Source organism: Musca autumnalis, unplaced genomic scaffold, assembly GCF_047663935.1.
Source record: "Musca autumnalis isolate F117 unplaced genomic scaffold, ASM4766393v1 scaffold_1, whole genome shotgun sequence".
Classification (NCBI taxonomy): Eukaryota; Metazoa; Arthropoda; class Insecta; order Diptera; family Muscidae; genus Musca; species Musca autumnalis.
Window position 1 is genome coordinate 242869404 of NW_027411644.1, and position 15105 is coordinate 242884508.

General features: G+C 37.2%; 1 protein-coding gene across 1 annotated transcript; it reads left to right on the forward strand.

The window, feature by feature from the left end:
- The first annotated feature begins 7980 nt into the window (after positions 1-7980).
- Positions 7981-9729, forward strand: LOC141391138 (uncharacterized). The gene has a single exon (XM_073964056.1). The coding sequence runs from the start codon at positions 8425-8427 to the stop codon at positions 9325-9327; it is 903 nt and encodes a 300-aa protein (XP_073820157.1). The 5' UTR covers positions 7981-8424; the 3' UTR covers positions 9328-9729.
- The last annotated feature ends 5376 nt before the right edge of the window (positions 9730-15105 follow it).

Below are 15105 nucleotides of genomic sequence, written 5' to 3' on the forward strand. Positions count from 1 at the left end.
ATTGATAAATTTTATAAAACAAAATAATGTTTGGTATAAAACGTGAATGACAACTTAAAAGGCGTTTTTCTCGAAATGCCATTTTTGAAGAGGTTCAAAAACGAATGAACATACATATTGTCATATATTTTAGCGAGCTTATAAAATACATAAAAATCTTACCTTTAAGTGAAACAGTTTTTTATTTATTATTGTCTTTTTAGGACGAAGGTTTTCATTATTTAATTAAATTAATCTAGCTAACATGGCCTAATGAGTTTTTTTGTATTGAAAACTGAATTCTAGCGAAGTACCACACACCCAACCAATATGCTATGATCGTTTCGCTAGTTGTTTAAGTCAGCTCATCAGGCATATTTGGATTTGCAATAGCTAGATTTGGATATAGCTCCCATATATATTTTCGGCCGATTTCAAGCATTTGCTTCACCAAACACGCCATATATGTCCGATTTCGACCAAACTTGGAATGTGTGACTAAATTCGGTTTAAAAATAAATGTGCCAAGCTATATCGAAATCGGTTCAGATTTAGATATAGCTCCCATATATATTGTTGCCCGATTTCACGTATTTGCAGCATCAAACATGCTATATATATTCGATTCCGACGAAATTTGGAATGTGTCACTGAATTCGATGTAGAAATAAATTTTCCAAATAATATCGTAATCGGTCCATATTTAAATATAGCTCCCATATATTTTCGGTCAATTTCACTTATTAGCTGCATCCAACACGCTATATATGTCCGATTTTGAAGAAATTTTGTATGTATGACTGAATTCGGTCTAGAAATAAATGTTCGAAATTATATCGAAATAGGTACCGATTTGTATATAGCTCCCATATATATTTTAGGCCGATTTCACGTATTTGCTGCACTAAACACGCTGTATATGTCCGATTTCAATGAAATTTGAAATGTGCGATTGAATTCGATGAGGAAATAAATGTGCCAAATTATATCGAAATCTAATTAATTATCTTTCGAGTTCAGATTTAGATATAGCTCCCATATATATTTTACATATTCACAGTGGTCTAGGGTATCATAAAATCCGTCCCGCCCGACTTTGATCTTTTCCTTACTAGTTTTCCATTTGATCCAAAAACCTTATATATGAAATTTTATGGCGATATGTTAACGTTAACCCATGTCAACCTAGTGCTCATTGTTTCCATAGGGTCACCGGTGCATTTTTAAGAACATTTTCTAATGGCAGCAATTATGGTCTAATCGATGAAAAAACGTTTGTTGTTGTGACTAAAAAATTATTTCTACAAAAATTTAACCGATTTTAATTTCCATAGTACTTTGTATGAGGGCAAAATGCGAATTTAAAAAACAAAAACGTTCTACAGGCCATAATTATTTTCCAACCGATGAAAAAATGTCCAGTTCATTATTATGGCTAAATACGAATCATAAAAATTTATGAAAATCGGCTCTGATTTCAATATAAGCTTTATTATAGGGCCCAATTTACCTATAATTTGCCACATATGCATATTGGAGCAACATAAAAATCTGGCCCGATTTTCATAAATTTTTGTATAATTCGTTTTTTACCAACAGCAGTGAACTTGTAAAGTTTTTTCATCGATTGGCAAATAATTGTGGCCGGTAGAGCGATTTTCTGATTCGATCGGATTTGGCTCCACACAAATAATAGTCGAACCCGGGAGAGGAAAACACAAATGTTTTGTTTATTTTACACCGATTAACCGTGAAAATCTTTATGATTCGGGATTGAAATTCAGTTGCCCAAATTTTAATGGACAAAAACAATGCACAAATTATTTTTTTTAAAACATTTTTAATCTTTTAAACTTCACATTAAATTCATAAGTGCTCTTATCTATATAAATAAAAATCAAATGTCGTTCGTTGGTAATGGCGTCAGTTGAGAACGGCTGGACCGATTTCTATAACTCTTGCTGTAAAATGTCCGCCATAACCCGACTTGGGTTTTTATGCAAATTTCGACAAGCCCACTTTTACGCCCACTTTTTTCAATTTTTAATTTTTCTCATTTCTACAAAAACTACTGAACCGATTTTCCTGAAATTGCCAGGAAATGTAAGGGGATGGCCCCCTTTTAAAATTGTCCAAATTTGGTTGAATTTCAGAAGGGGCGGGGCACTTCCCCTATACCCTATTTCTTTAAAAATGCTACATCTATATAAATAAAAATCAAATGTCGTTCCTTGGTAATGGCATCAGTTGAGAACGGCTGGACCGATTTCGATAATTTTTTCTGTAAAATGTACGCCATAACTCGACTTGGGGTTTTATGTCTATGCCTGTGTCTTTAAAAATGATATCTAATATATAAAAGACAATGTGTGTATGTTTGTATGTTCCGTATAGACTCAAAAACGGCTGAACCGATTTTCTTGAAAATTTCAGGGAATGTACAGGAAACACCCGTGGTGAAAATAGGCTATATATTTTTTCAATTTCGGAGAAGGCGGGGTACCTCTCCCATGCCCTATTTTTATAAAATCCCTATTTTATCACGCCCACTTTTTAAATGCGTAACATACCCAAAACTACTGAACCGATTTTCCGGAAAATTTCAGAGAATGTACAGGGAGGAGCCTTGGTTAAAATAGGCTATACATTGTGTTGAATTTCGGAGGGGTTTGGTTTGTTTTAGCAAAAATGAAACGAGTGATTGAATTAATTCTTCCGAACAACCACCCTCTGAACCAACCCGTTCCGAACCACCCTGCTGCGGACTTGCACTCTCCGAACCACCCCGCTTCGAACATCCAACCTCCAAACCACCCCGCCCCGAACTTCCACCTTCCGATCCACGCCGCTTCGACCTTCCACAATGCTGCGGACTTCCACCCTCCGATTCACCATGTTTCGAACTTCCACCCTCCGAACCAACCCGCATTGAACTTCCACCCTCCGATCCACACCGCTCGGAATTTCCAACCTCCGAACCACACCCTCCCATCCACCCCGCTCCGAACTTCTACATATCGAACCACTCTGCAACGAACCACCCTGCTCCGAACTTCCACCCTTCGATTCTCCGACCCTAGGTACTCATTTTGGGACCTTAAGACCCGACCACGCCCAATTTCTATCTCTGAAACTTCTCAGCAGATTTTCCTATAAATTTCAGGAAATGTACCGCGATAATCCTGGTGAAAATAGGCTGCATATATGTACCCTGGTGCTTGGTAAAAATAAACTATATATTTTGTGGAATTTCGGCGGAGCGTGGTTTGAAAATTAATTCGATAGACAATAGTGGTTGTGTCTCCGAACCGAGGGACTTATTTGTGGCTTTAAGACCCGGTCACGCCCACTTATCGATAGCCACATATCGATAGCTATAGCTTCATCAGGTATATAAGATGTACATTATAAGAAGGTGGAAGGACGACACAGTTGGCCCTTAAGCCAGTGAACATTCATGTAAATGAAGGGCACATATGCAATATTAAATATAAGTTATCACCTGGAACGAATTTACAATGGTACATAATAATTTAAGAAGCAATTCACCTTTAGATTTCAGCAGATGAAATAAATACATGCCTCAAGTCATCAGCTTTTTGGCGGTATGTTAAAATTACATATCGACACAAACAAATCTGAAGACTTTTTATTTATAATCACTTGCAAATGCCGATTAATTAACGATGCAATAAAAATACAATCGCTGACTTAAGGTAACATAAAACTGCTTCAAGGGCCAGCAACGCGGACCGGGTCGGCTAGTTTATACAAATTTGCAGGAACGCACATTTTTTGATTAAAAATATATGAAAAACAGTGTTATTCAATTCCGGGAATCCGGGAAATCGATTATCCGTATTGCCTCCGGTCCCTACCATTACGGATAATCGAAGTCCAACTGTACTATGGTAATAAAGATCCGTCAGTGGACACGGGTTCTCGTTAACCGTAAGTTTTGTAAAAAATGGTTTTAAGGCACATTAATGAACTGGAAAGCATTTTCGTGAAAACGTCCCTTTGGTTCCATACAAATTACTATGGAAACAAAGATTGCTATGTTGCAACGTACCAATGCGTTGGTTCGGGTTACACGGTGCGCCTTAACTAAATTTAAATGAAATGTGCTTACACCCGGAAAGTTTTTTTGTGGATTCTGAAACTACAATGTTCATAGATGAGAAAAATCAAAAAACAAAAAAAAAATCGCAGGAGGCATTTTCAAATAGATCGCGGTCAAAGTTATTTTAGGGTTTTTTTTATTTTTCACGGTTTTACATGGGAACCGCAAGTCCTATCGTAATATCACTAAAGAAAATGTTGTAGCAGTGAAAATTCTCTACAATATTGACATCAACGGTATCTTCGTAGGTTTTACCATTTTTGAGATATAGAAGTTCAAATTGAGGATTTTCACTGCTACAACATTTTCTTTAGTCCCATTTCGACAGAACTTGCCGCTTCCAAGTAAAATCCTGAAAATCAAAAATAAATCTAAAAATGTGAACTTTGACCGCAATTTATTTTCTCCAGCGATTTTTTCTTGTTTTTGGATTTTTTTTATCTATGTTTCAGAATCTGCAAAAATTTCTCAGGTGTAAGCGATGTTCGTTTAAAATTAGTAAAGGCGCATTGTGCATGACATTGTTTTATAAGGAGCCGATACAAGTTGTGCATTGTCCCAATTTGAACTTCTATATCTCAAAAATGGTAGAGGATTTTCACTGCTACAACATTTTCTTTAGTGCTATTACGATAGGACTTGCAGTTTCCAAGTAAAACCGTGAAAAATAAAATAAAACATACAAATGTGAACTTTAACCGCAATCTATTTGAAAATTCCTCTCACTGCTACTGCTATAGCGTTTTTGGATGAAATGGAGAAATGTATGGGGTAGGAGTTCCACAAAAAAGAAATTTTGTATCCTTTGGGTCACTCTATATACCCTATAATAAAAGGTTTCTTCAACGAATCTGAAAATGGAATATGATTTATCATACCTTACGAAATGCTACATACGATGTTGTCAGACAGGAAACCCGCAAGGTAGCACAGGAAATTAAGAAGAACAATTGATACCAAAGCAGATGGAAGCTGGAGTAAATAAATCACTTAGCATAAAAATCTTAACACGGACACTTACTTTTTCTACTTTTGTGACTACACTTATTTTGCACTAGACGGTGTGCCTTAACCAAATTTAAATGGAAGGTGCTTACACCTGTGAAGTTTTTGCAGATTCTGAAACTACAATGCTCATAGATGCGAAATATGAACAAAAATCGCCGGAGGGATTTTCAAATAAATCGCGATTTAAGTTCACATTTTTAGGGGTTCTTTAGGTCTTCACGATTTTGCGTGGAAACCTCGAGTCGTATGTAAATGGGCCTAAAGAAAATGATGTAGCTGTGCAAATTCTCCACAAGATTGGGCTTTATGATATTTTCGTAGGTTTTACCGTTTTTGAGATATAGAAGTTCAAATTGAGACAATGCACTGACTGTATCGCCTCCTTATAAAACAAGTAATTACTGCAATTTTCCGAATTAAACTTATATATTTTGAAAACGGTACAACCTAGGAAAAAATAAATCATCAAATCTTGTAGAGAATTTTCACAGCTTCAACATTTTCTTTAGGCCCATTTTGATATGACTTGCGGTTTCCAAGCAAAATCTTGAAGAGTTAAGATAAAAACCTAAAAACTTGAACTGAACCTCTATATCTCGAAAATGGTAAGACCTACGAAACCTAAGACCTAAGACCTAAAGGTCAGTCTTGTAGAGAATATTTACAGCTACAACATTTTCTTTAGACTTATTTCGATACGACTCACAGTGGTTCCGCCCGTGGACAAAAATCGAAAAATTGATGGCGACAAATCTGATTGCGATTGAAATAAATAGTATCTAAACATATCAAATTTTTAACATCCAGCATTATTGATGTAAATTTACATCGGTTATACGCCAAGTTAAGTCGAAGAAACTGTGATTTGTATGTGAGACCTTAAAAACAAAAAATACATCCGCAAAGCATTCGTAGGTTATGAGTAAGATTATAAAAACTTGGAGAGGTAAATGTGTAATTTTCAAAATGAAACTTATAGGTGATGTCATTGACAATGTTTTTATGAAAAAACAAATTCATAATCAGTTTTCTAACCTCATTAAAAATAAATGACTTTTTCTGCTATTTTTAATATAATTACTGTTAATTTATGTTGAGTTTAACTAATGTTGTGAGCATTTGTGAGTCTTGAAATTTGTTTGAAAATGCAGGGGAAAGTCTCTAGTTTACGATTAAAGAAAGTCCAGCTGCCCCCATCTGCCACCCGCTAAGTTATTCCTCTTATACCTCCCCTGTAAACTCGTCAAAATTCCGAAAATCGGGATGTACGTTTATATGGGAGCTATACCTGAACTTGGACCTATACTGAACATTTTTTGCAAGGAGGTATGTCGCTCACTCAGAACTCAAAATACAAAATTACAGCCAAATCGGTTGGAATATGTGGATAAAATCGTCAAAATTTCGAAAATCGGGAGGTACGTTTATAAGGGGGCTATACCTAAACGTAGACCGATATTGACCATTTTTGGTACGGAGGTATTTGGTACACTCAGAACTCAAAATGCCAAATTACTGCCAAATCAGTTGGAAAATTTCGCTAAAATTTTCAAAATACCGAAAATCTGAGGGTACATTTATATGGGGGCTATACCTAAACGTAGACCTATATTGAATAATTTTTGCAAGGAGGTAGTTTATTCACTCAGAACTCAAAACGCAAAATAAAATGCAAATCGGTTGGTAAATTTGGACAAAATCGTCAAAATACCAAAAATGGGGCGGTACCTTTCTATGGGAGCTATACCCAAATATGGACCTACATCCACTAAAAATGGTTTTCTATCTTTTTGGCTTGTTATAAACCTACGTTTTAAATTTGGAGGTGGTAGCTCGACTAGAACTATTTTTGACACTTTTTCCATACAAGTGGGACCACTGTGCGACTTGCGGTTTCCAAGCAAAATCGTGAAAACCTTAAAAAAACCTTAAAATTGTGAATTTTGATCGCGATTTATTTAGAAATCCCTCCGGCGATTTTTTTCATTTTTCTTATTTATGAACATTGCTGTTTCAGAATCCGCGGTTTTCATCAAAAGTTAGTTAAGTGCACTGAGCATGATACTGTTTTATTAGGAGGCGATACAGTCAGTGCATTGTCTCAAATGAACTTCTATATCTCAAAAACGGTAAAATCTACGAAAATATCATAAAGGTCAGTCATGCGGAGAATTTTCACAGCTACAACATATTCGTTAGGCCCATTAACATAGGGCTTTCGGTTTCCAAGCAAAATCGTGAAAACCTAAAGAATCCTTAAAAATGTGAACTTAAATGGCGATTTATTTGAAAATCCCTCCGGCGATTTTTTTGTTTCTTGATATTTCTCATCTGTGAGCATTGTAATTTCAGAATCTGCAAAAACTTCCCAGGTGTAAGCACCTTCCATTTTAAATTAGTTAAGGCGCACCGTGACTATTCTGCTGACAATGAATATCATAAAATTCATGTGAAAACCTCTCAATAGCTTACCTTTAAATTTAAATTGCCCATGTGTCTATGTGTCTGACACATACAGACATAAGCGTGAGGTGTTCAAGTATCCGAAAAAGAAAATTGTAGGGTCAACAAAAACTTCAAAGTATATTTGCAACGTCATCAATTATCAGCGATAGCAATCACCGCCAAAGTATAACGAAATTCAACTAAAAATAAAACTCGACAGCAAATAGCAGCGATGATTTTGGACAATATTTGCAAAGTGTGGTGAAAAATCCCCTACCATTCATTGGCAATTTCTTTTTTTGCAGCAATCAACAAGCCACAAATTACTTTCTTTCACACCGCGGCATATAAAAATGAGTGACAGCAATGACAGTTACTAACATACGATGACCGTACGCCGTTACAGATAGACAGACAACAAGCTGACAAATAGAGAAGTGGCAAAAAAGAGCAAATAAAAAAGCCAAATTATCGTGAACGTGAACACAACAGCAAACAGAAACATATTTATGTGCGCCGCATTGAAGAGCAAAGAAAAATTGTGATAAAAATTCGAATATTCGTTGGCTATAAATTTATTAACAATTTATTTATGATTTCAATGAAAACACAGCAAACGAATTCAAATAACAACCAGCGGAGCTAAAAATAACAATAATAAATATTAATCGGATAAAAAAGTCCTTACGGAAATTGTTGTGAACGGGAAAAAACAAAGGCAAAAAAATTGAATAAAAATATTTTTATATAAAAAACACACAGCCAGACATATACACAAACACAATCACACATATTGAAATCCTTTGACTGCAAAATTCGGATTTTTTAAAAACATTCGCTCCCAAAAAAAGCAAAAGAAAACAATTGAAATGAAATTTAAACAAAAAATCTGTGCAAACCACAAATACAAATGCAGCAGCACCAGTCAAGCGGCAGTACATGATCCAAGGATTTTTTATACACTTGCAGTAATCATGATTTTTATGAATGCTGCAGTTTCCGTTAAGACCTCAGCAGCGGCAGCCGTAGTGGCAGTGGGGGTACATGAAGAACCAGGCCTAGTTGATGGAGCAACAACCATGTTGCAAATACTTGACAACAATACCAACCAAAATCCCATAATAGCCCAACAATCAGCGAAAACATCAGCACCACAGTACCAACCAGAAACTTCAATACTCAGCTATAAGAACCATAGCGACACGGACATTGTTGCTACCATCACCACATCCTTCACAATGCCCAAAACAAATAGCATAACTCACAGCGTCACAGATAGCAGCCGCAGCAACATTGAGCCCCTCGGCCAAGGCAATACGGCCAGCAACTGTAAATCCTTAACCGGCACATGGGGAGATGTTGATCCAAATATATACTACCTTTGCGATATGGAAACAAAACAAGCAATACAATTGCCTTGCCCCGATGGTCGTGGCTACTTCAATGGTCTCGGTTATTCCGGCTGCATACCCTACGAACAGTGGCCAGCCTGTGTTACACAGCAGGCCATGGAACAGGTGCACATTTGCGATAGCGACCATATGCAACAGCCATGGGAGACAATGAATCCAAATAAGTTTTATATATGCCTACAAGAGGCCGTAGAGCCGATGTTGCTTAATTGTGGCCAAGGTAAAGGTTTCGTTCATGTCCGTGTATCCGGCAGTGGTCGTGATAATGTGGGGCCAGATGCAGATGGTGATAGTGAAATTGTTGGTTGTGCTAATTGGGAAAAATGGCGTAGTTATATGCAATGTACCGACTATTATTAAAAGGCAAACAACAAAAGCATACAACAAAAAGAATGAAAAACAGCAACAAAAACAACAGCTAAAGCTTTATGGAATAAGACAATAAATACAATGGCAACGCATCCTCCAGCAACAAAGAAATGCAAATGGATATCATAAAAAGGTTTAAACAAAAATTGTGGAACCACTCACTATCTCTCGAATGAGAAATAAAGAAAATCGTAGAGGTATTTGATAACCCCGGGGCATTAATGCAGCATGCCTACCTACCTACGCATATATTTATGCATATTTCTTTTGTAGTAGACTACAGGCACAAAGGATGGCTAAAGTTAAATTACAGTTCATAATGTGAAAAATGGCTTTGAAATAAAAGCTAATGGAGAGAGTATGTAAATACAAAGAGAAGGATTACACTAATAAAATACAAAGAAACAATTGTAAATTAAAAAAAAAATAAAAAAAATTATGTAAATTTTAATAATTGTTCTTTACTTTTAAAAGCTCCATTTTAATTTAATTTGGGAAATTTCTTAATCACAATATACAGTTCAATCTAGAAAATACTTCCACTCGAGAGTCGTAGGTACCAAAGTGGCCAGATATTCCAATTTCCAATTTGTGAAATGTTATTTCCGTAGTCAGGTTAAAGCAACTTGCCTATATTAGATGTGCTGATGATACTCGGCTTGTAGTGGTCGGGTTGCTCATACTTAGCTTGTAGTAGTCAGGTTGTTGATACTCGGCTATAGTATAAGGTTTGAATATTGATGAAAAATTATGGGAGGTACTTGGTGCGAAGTTCAGTTGACGATACTCGGCGGTTGGAGTAGGCTTGAAGGGTATTTATGTTACTCGGCAATCATCTCGTTAGGGTATAATTAAATTTGTCATTCCGTTTGTAACACATCGAAATATTCATCGGAGACCCTATAAAGTATAAACATTCTTGATCAGGGAAAAATTCTAAGTCGATATAACCATGTCCGTTTGTCCGTCAGTCCGTCTGTTTAATTCAAGATACAGCTCGCAATTTTTATACCCTACACCACTATGTGGGGAGGGTATTATAAGTTGGTTTTGGCCAAAAAGTTTGTAACGTATCGAAATAATGGTCGTAGACCCACACTTATAGATACCAAAATGAATGTTTCGACGAGCTGAATTGATCTGGCTATGTGTGAGCATCATTCTCATTAACATGAGAATACTCGATGCTTAAAGAGTTCAGGTTTTCACTAAAAAATCATCATTTCAAAAACTGAAGAGCCAATTGATAATTCCCTTCGTCGGGATGAAATCATGATATTGGTAGCGATCAGTAAATTTTGCAAGCTGTCAGTGCGTTTTGTAAACATTACTCTCTGCAAAGAGGGTAGTGATGAAGTTAAGCCAATGGAGGAATACTCCAGACTTAAGCAAGTTAACGTTATATTTCACAGCGCATATCTCCGCACCTGTAAGTGGTATATCAAAAGCAAAACCTGCTAATGAAAGTAGAAAATATCACCTTTACAACGATGTATAGGGTTGTCATAGGTGGTCAAACAATGAATATATCGCAATAGTCGCTAATACAACCCAACTTTTAATTTTTTCGATTTTAATTATAAACACGAATATCACAGCTTTGGATAAGGAGCATCCAAAAGCAAAGCCTGACTATGCAAATAGAATATCCCACCTTTGCAATGATGCAAAGTAGGTTGGTGTAGGTGGCCAAATAATGGAGATATAGCAATAGTCGGTAATACATCCTATTTTTCAATTTTTTCGAAATCGCGCTACAGGTTGCAATTTTGATCGGATCGTCACGAAATTTTGGGGGTTAATGGGGGTCCCACAGAGGAAGAAGCCTATTGATTTTGATGATGGTCTGATAATATTCAGGGGTCGGAATGGGCAAAAACTTATTATAGGGGTATCCCAACGGCAAAGCCTGTCAATGGAAGAAGATAAAATGGCCGTTAGATTGGTGTAAAGTAGGTTGGCGAAGGTGGTCAAACAAGGGAGATAGCACAATAGTCGGCAATGCATACAATTCCTCCATTCCTTTTTTTGCAATCACGCTACAGGTCGCAATTTTGATCGAATGGTCACGAAATTTTTGTTGCTTATGGGGGTCTCAGAAAGAAAGAGGCATATTATGTTTGGTGGTAGTCGGATTATATTCCATAAAAGTAATGTTAACCAGTGAAAAGCTTATGCACATGGGTAGTGGTGTATGGTATAACAGGGTCGCCCCCTCCCGACTATAGCCTTTGCTCACTTGTTAAGGTAGAACATTGTAATTCAGTATAGAATTTTATATTACTCCTACTATGTTTGGTATTGCAAATGGGCTATATCGGTCCACATTTTGATATAGCCATAGAACGATACCACCCGATTTTCGATATTCATTCATTATCACACCGAAATGGCTGAAATTTGGTACTTAGTCTTCGTTGGGGTTATAAAACTTTTCCCCAGAATTTTGTCGGTATAGGTCCACGCCTTAATATAGCCCCCATAAAACTATACCGAATTGCGGTATTTTGCAAGTTGTCGCTTCAATATTCCACCGAAATGGCTGAAATTGGGTATTCAGTCTTCATTTGGGGTATTAAACTGTCCATGTGGAATTTGTCGGTATAGGTCCGCCTTCCTATAGCCGCCAAGAAAACGGTACCTCCCGATTTTTGGTATTTGGAAGTTTGTGTCCTCAATATTCCAACGAAATGGCTGAAATTTTTTATTTAGTCTTCGGTACAGAAATGTGTCGGTACAGGTCCACGCATTAATATAGCCCCAATAGAACGGTACTTCCCGATTTGCGGTATTTTCAAGGTTATGGCCACCATAATCCATCGAAATGGCTGAAATTTGGTATAGGTTCACGCCATCATATTGCCCCCATAGAAGTGTACCTTCCGATTTTCGGTATTTTGAAGGTTGTGGCTTCAATATTCCACTGAAATGGCTGAAAATTGGTATTTAGTCTTCGTTGGTCCTATAAAACTTTTCCCCCGAAATTTGTCCGTACAGGTGCACGCCTTTCGCCGGGGCGAACTTAACGCCGTTTTACTTGTTCTATGTTAGGAGCGCCATAAGCCGGAATGCATGTTTCGTATTCTTTTACTACGTACAGGGATGTTAGCACAGCTTCAGACGAAACACCAATGGAACAAGTTGCTTAATCATCTGAAGGGTTGCAATATTGGATCCGGAATACGTGAAGCGTGAGCACGGTTAGGTCGCTCTCGAACCCGTTGATGAAAGAAGCTAGAACAGGTCGAAGAAAAGATTTGCAGAATACCTCTTGCCGCCAATGAGAAAGCACCATTGCGATGCAATGGCTAATGTTGCAAATGTCATTAGGAACCATCCAAACCGTTTTGCTCTGACGATATCTCCATGATAAAGCTGAAACAGCTGCATGAACCGCGAGTGGAGTATTACACCAATGTTTTTAACCTGTCGCTAGCTACCCACATCATACCCGAAGTTTGGAAAACGGGCGGGGTGGTCCCGCTACGGAAGACCGATTTCGCCCGAAGCAAAAACTCTTCAGTCATTACTCCTCCCCAGTATCGGATATAGCTATCTACGTGATAGGTTCCGTAACCAGCACTACACTACAACAGCGCTGTACGCTATCTCCACACATATTTGCCGAGGATTCAACCAGAACAAGCCGTGCGATGTTGAGGACATCGAACAGAATTTTTAACACTTATGTGTGTGGACCAGCAGTGTTGCCGAATTTGACGAGTTATCGTCATTTTGACGATTTTTTGGCCCAACATGGGAAAATGACGATTTAACGATTTTATGGCCTGTAATGACGATTTTTCACGTAAGCCAAAATTGGATGAAATAAAACAGGATAACTTTATTTTAACCAAAATTTAACGAAAGAATTTAAGAAAAACTTTGTTGCAAACATGATTTTATGAGCTTTTTTATTGTTATTAGCAATTTCGAGCCAGATTGGCTTTATTTAGGTACATATGATTTCTGCACTCTTTAAGAAGACAGTCCAAAAACCATAATGTACGTGGATGACCGACAAACATGGACCATAGGGAAAACCCTCATCTGATGAAAGCTTTTTTATGGCGGTATTTAATTGAGATTAAGTCAGTGCTGTTGGTTGTATATACTATGTAGTCAGTCTCATTGTCATAAATATCAGTGAAAAAGTAGCATTAAACTGTAACCAAAACTATTTTTGGACTGTTTTGGCGATTTTTGACGATTTTCTAAATTTTATTGCAGATTTATCGATTTCCTATAAAAATTGTCGGCAACGTTGGTGTGGACGCCAATCGAACGTCGAATTCAGGAGCAAAAACCAATGCCGCGTAGGGTGAAACAAGGAATTCACCAGGGTGGCATAATATATCCCGAACTGTTTAACAACTTCCTTTTCTGTATTCCACCCCTTCTGACGGCATTGACATCGTTATGTATACCGATGATTGTACGATCTTGACGTCGAGTACCTACATTTGATCGGTCGTACCACCCTTTACCATGCAACACTGTTCACCACCTATCTGCACACGTCACTGCTATTTGCGACATAATCAGAAGTAAGAAAAAGATCCTCAACTCGCTGGACGGCAGAACTTGGGGAGCTGAAAAAGAAACCTTGTTCAAACCTAATAAATCGATAGGCCGGTCTATGTATGACGCCAGTGTGATATGCAAACCTGCTTTACACCAGTGGACCATCTTCATGAAGAATGAAGATTTTAGCGGTGCAACAGCTATCGCCGTAGTCGTCCTTGTTACAATTATGTAAATAGGCTTCCCTGCATCCAGCTACATCAGCAGCTGTGAAGCTGATATTTACCGGTTAGTGTCGAGCAGTATCTCCAGGATTTGCCGCAGGGTAAATATATGGTCAGTTGATTTCCTAAGGGTAAAGCCCCATTGGTATTGCCCAATTATTTCGTCAACAGTAGACTATAGTCGTTCACACAATATCCCTAACACTGTGTTCTTCGCGCAAGATGGTGCTAACTAGCTGAGGCATACATCTTAACAGCTTGTCGCTTTCGGTTTTAACAGCTCAGCCGGTAAGCCTTCGGCTCCTGCTCCTAAAATTGCCCTTTCTTACTTGTTATACCCTGCACCATAATATGGCTGGTATAATTAAATTTGTCATATCGTTTGTAATACATCGAAATATTCATCGGTGACCCTATAAAGAATATATATTATTGATCAGGGTAAAATTCTAAGTCGATATAACCAAAAAACAAATACAATAGCAGCTGTGTGGTAACAATTGATTATCTTACATATAAAAGTTACATCGCGTTTTATGGCGGGCTATAGCAGTATTGACCTATTATTGTTAAGATATATATAAAGATATAAACATATTATTAAGATATAAATCGGTCCGATTTCATGTGTATGTGCATGATCTTTCACATTTAACTAGCTTAAAGTCGTCCAATAAATCTATTGTTTTTCTCCTCCGAATAATTAGCCATGACGTGAAGGTGGAGCTCAGTACTTTCATTACTGAAGAGAAACTATGAAATTATCCCATGTTATATACATATTCACTGTAGTGTAGGGTATCATGTAGTCGGTTCCGCCCGACTTATATCTTTTCCTTACTAGTTTCACAATAGCTACTTAAAATATTAGTTTTATTATAACAACAATACTCGTACATATCATATTTAGCCAACATCTGAAACATTATTTTTATAAGGTAAGGCTTAAAAACCAACATTTCGGTTGTTGCCTAAAACATATTTTCAAATAATTGCAAATACACACATCTACAATGTTGAA